At 54.3% G+C, this 4,286-nt stretch overlaps 1 protein-coding gene across 1 annotated transcript in view; it reads left to right on the top strand.

Annotated features, from left to right (window-relative positions):
• The first annotated feature begins 1,119 nt into the window (after window positions 1-1,119).
• LOC104491337 (cytosolic 5'-nucleotidase 1B-like) overlaps window positions 1,120-4,286 on the top strand; it is a 4,402-nt gene continuing 1,235 nt past the window's right edge. Inside the window, exons 1-5 of the mRNA XM_010133742.1 lie at window positions 1,120-1,164; window positions 1,857-2,024; window positions 2,395-2,524; window positions 3,056-3,178; window positions 4,257-4,258. Of these exons, the coding sequence (XP_010132044.1) occupies window positions 1,120-1,164; window positions 1,857-2,024; window positions 2,395-2,524; window positions 3,056-3,178; window positions 4,257-4,258 (468 nt within the window). The remainder of the gene's footprint in view (window positions 1,165-1,856; window positions 2,025-2,394; window positions 2,525-3,055; window positions 3,179-4,256; window positions 4,259-4,286) is intronic.

Raw genomic sequence — 4,286 nt, 5'->3', positions numbered from 1 at the left:
GGGGTATGGACGGGACGCAGGAAGCAGAGGGATGCTCAGGGGCTTTCCAGGCAGGACTGCCCACCCCAGGGGCAGGCAGGGAGCACATGCCAGTGTGGAACCCCCCATGGCAAGGCTCTGCCTCTTGGGGCTGGCATCAGCCCAGGCAACATTTTGAAGTTCCTGAATAACAAAAATGAATTCAAGAAAATTGGGACAAAAGAAAAGTCTCCCTGGAGACCCTGACTTGCACTTTATGCTGCATGCTGGCTCTGGGCTATGCTTGCACAGCTCCCCAGCCCAGTAATCAGGTCAGGCATGAACTGGTAAATGAGGTTTTAACCCCCTCGCCTTTCCCAGCACATCTGTGTGGAGCAGCCATCGCTGCCTTCGCTCTCTGGAGAAACCCTGCAGCGTGCTTGTAGGAGCTGCCAGTGGAATTACCCCCGTGAGATCCCCCTTGGTGGCAATGGGAACTGTTCCCCCCCCACAGGCTGAATCCTGAAAGTCTCCTTCCATCCAGTGTGTTGGTCACAGAAACCACAGGACCTGGGTGCCCAGAAATAACTGGGGTTTACAAACTCAGCTGCTGGGCACGGGCAGACCACAGAACCTCCCAAGACTGTCATCTGCCAGACCTGGCTTAGCACAGCCTGCACCAAGACCTTCAGCTGGCTCATGGGGCTGCAGAGGGACAGAGCAGCCCCGTGCTCAGGCAGAGAACTTGCTTCTTTGTGGCTACAAACTCACCATTCAAGCAAAAGTAGCAAGAAAGGCAGTAAGGATGTGAACTAGAAGCCTACTCATAAGAGCTGACCTATTTTGGCTTTTAAAGACACTCTTATTTTGCCAGGAAAAGAGCTACACAACTGTTTTCAGCAGTTTGCCCAGAGAATAAGAGGAAAGAAAATACCCAAAAAATCAACGGTCCGTGGTTGAAAAGCTATCTTTCCATCATATCTAATTGGAACTATTAGACCAGGTTTTCTCAGAGCAGAGCAGTTGTCAGCAGAAGCAGGTTCCTTTGAGCACAGGGTGTCCCTGGTCTCTTTTCTGCTCTTCCCTCTCTCTAGATTATACAGTTATATTACAACGTACCCGTTTAATTGTGTATTTCCTCTTTGAGGCTGAAAGCGAAAGATGGCAGAGCCTGAAAGCACAGTTGTAAACACCGATGTGAAACAGGTGAGAGGTTGTCTGTTACAGAACGCACATCCTGTGTTTCTAAAGCATGTTTTGAAGTGCCACTGCAGGAGAGGACACACCACAGCCCGCAGCTGTGATGGCCTGAATTGCCTTGTCCAGGGCTGCTGGGCACCTGGTCCCAGTGAGGTCCCTGGGATTTCCACCTAGGAAGAGGTTGCAGGGTTGAACCTCTAGCTGCATGGCCAGGATGGGTGCATTTGCTCATACAAATTTTGGGCTGCCAGAGAGAAAGCAGCAGCTTCTCTAGGCATACAGAGCCTTTATTAGACTCTCCGGAAGACACAGACAAAGGGTAAACCCACCGGTGTGCACGGAGAAACCCCGCGGTGCCCAGCTCAGCACAGACAGGCGACCATGGCTGTGCTGTGGCCACAAACAGCAGAGTTATGAAGCAATCCTCTCTGGTGTGAGCTGTTCTAAGTGCATGGCACTTACCGGACAGGTTAGGGTTTCACAACTGCCTGCCTCATCCTTGGTGGCCTGAAGAGGAAGATTGGGCTTGGTACCTCTTCTCCAAAGGCCCTTCAGCATCAGGAGCCCTGATCCATGTGTGATGCCTCCAAGGCCCAACCCCACCACCCTGGTTGGCGCAGCCTTGTGACCCCTTGCTTGCTCCACCTCAAACTCCCTCTTTGCTGTCTCCTAACCCCTCTTTCCTCCCTGTCCTGCAGAAAGACCCCAACGAGGCACTGGTCATTGCAGTGACCACCAGAGCCATCTTCAGCCTGGAGGAGGAGCACAAGCTCTACCTGGAGAAGGGCAAGGAAGAATACATAAGGCACCAGCAGGCCAACCAGGACAAGCCCCTGCCACCAGGCACTGCCTTCGCCTTCATCCAGGTGAGTCCTACACCCTGGCCAGGGGCACATGCAGACACTCACAGGATGGGGGGAAAGCTCAGCTTGCCCAGCTTTAGGTCTCCACTCCATCATGGAGTGCAGAGATGCCTATCCTGGCCTCATGGCAGGGCATCAAGACCTGTGCTCCTCACCAGTCCCGCATGTCCACCCCACCTCTGGTGGAATATCCTGCTCCCTGCCCTCCTGGCAATGGTGTTGGCAGGGTGGTTGCTCTGTCTCTCTTTCTGTAACACGCCAGCCTTGCCATAGCTGGCAGATGCAGCACAAACCACTAACCTTAACTGCAAAAGAGCCCCAGCAAAGCCATTGCAGTCATCCCCTCCTAAAGAGTCTCATCATCTCCTCGCAGGCAGTGCAGTACGTGAACAAGAAGATCCTGGAGAACAACCCAGCAGAGAAGGACCTCTTTGACATCCTGGTGCTCTGCAACAACAGCCCGGAGAGCGGCATACGCATCGTCAACAGCGCCAAGCACTATGGTAAGGGGGAACCCCATCTCCGGGGGTACTGGCTTCCCCAGGAAGGCTGCAAAGCGAAGAAGGCATCTCAGTGGAGCACCAGTGGGGTACAAGGGGAGGGGGTGATTTTGGAAACAATCCCTGCCAACCCCATGCAGCTTGCCCAGGGTGCCAGAGCACAGCCAGGCTACAGGGTCCTTGGCAGAGCTCAGCTCCCTTCAGCCGCAGCCTTCACACCAGGGGATCTGGCAGCATTTTGCACAGGCTGGGCATCCTCAGGCAGCTCATAAACAGAGATCCTAAAAATAAAAAACCCCACGCAGGACGGCTCATTAAAGGGAGGGATGAAGGGAATCTTTAACTGCACTCTGCAGTTTTGTGGGAGCAACAGGGCAAGATGCAGCAAGAACATGGACAGTTCCCCACAGAGCACTGGGAAATGAATTGCCCCGAGCTCTGCAGCAAAGCACACTGAGACCTAGGGAGGGTGGTGGGAGCTCTGAGGGTCATATTGCCCCATAACAGACTTTGCTCACATCCCCTGACCCAAAGGCCTGGAGATCTCCAAGTTCTGCTTCGTCAGTGACGAGGACTCCACGCAGTACCTGAAGTCCCACGGGGTCAAGCTCTTCCTCTCAGCTGACAGGACAGATGTCTGCAATGCCCTCCGGAGAGGTGCGTTCTCCCCACCTTCCCACACCCCCAAACCCACCACACTTTTCCCGAGCAGCTCAGCAGAATAAGCAATGCCAGATCCTGTGCTCTCACAGGGATGAGGTCAGTGCGGGGCACATTGGTCACCAGTGCAGTTCTGAACACTTCAGTCTCCTCTCCTGTCCCCACCAGGAACCTCAAACACACCAGAGTTTCTCAGATGCCTTCAGGAGTCACCAAGTGCTTTAGGCATAATTCCGGCTGTAGCTCTGTCATGGGCTGGTCATTCCCTGCCTGACATTTAAGCCCATCAAACCAAAGTTCAAACCACGGCTGCTCCCTGGATCAGTGAGAGTGCATCGGCGACTCCCAGGGCTCTATGAGGGTGCCATGGAAACTTGCTGTCTTGGTGCATGCAGAGTTACCACGTGCTCAGTGAGAGATGTGAGCACATGCTTGGCTTGGATCAGAGCGAGCACAGTCTCTCCAACCACTCTAATGGGATTAATCACCTCCGTATGAATTTACTTGGGTACAAGCACATCAGCTGGCCAAGGTCCTTCAAGGTCAGGAGCAAACCATCTGCATCCCGGGCTTTCCTTCGCTGCACAGCACATTCCCAGAGCCTCCTTGAAGGGCGTTATTGCTCTGACAAGTCTCTCTCATCTGGGGGCCTGGGTCCATAGATGAGGGCAGGCAGGGAGGAAGCTACCTGTAATTAAGCCAATTACCCCAATCAAGTGGAGGTGCCAGTCCCTATTACTCACAGCACGGAATGCTAAATCTGGGCATTAAAGCCAGGCCTGGCAGGGTGAGCAAGTAGCAGGAGGGCTGCTCATGCCTACACAACCACCCATCATCTCTTGCAGACCTCAGTGGCTCTCCAGACATAGTCTCCAATCAGCAGCACTTTCTTGTCCATCCCCACGGGGGATAACACAGCTCATTCTGACCCCCACAGAAAGCCCCCACGCTTGGAGACCCCAACACTGTGGCACAGGACAGGGCCATGGCAGCTGCGTGGGGAAGAGCTGCCCATGCCTGAGCTGCCCCCAGAAGGGGCTGTCCCTCCTGACCCCCACCTTGCTCTGTCTTGCAGGGGTCTCAGCAGCACTCATCTTTCAGCAGG

This window comes from Buceros rhinoceros, unplaced genomic scaffold (genome assembly GCF_000710305.1).
Source record: "Buceros rhinoceros silvestris isolate BGI_N320 unplaced genomic scaffold, ASM71030v1 scaffold12973, whole genome shotgun sequence".
Lineage (NCBI taxonomy): Eukaryota > Metazoa > Chordata > Aves > Bucerotiformes > Bucerotidae > Buceros > Buceros rhinoceros.
The sequence above is the reverse complement of the archived record's forward strand: the minus strand, read 5'-3'. Positions and strand labels throughout refer to the sequence as shown.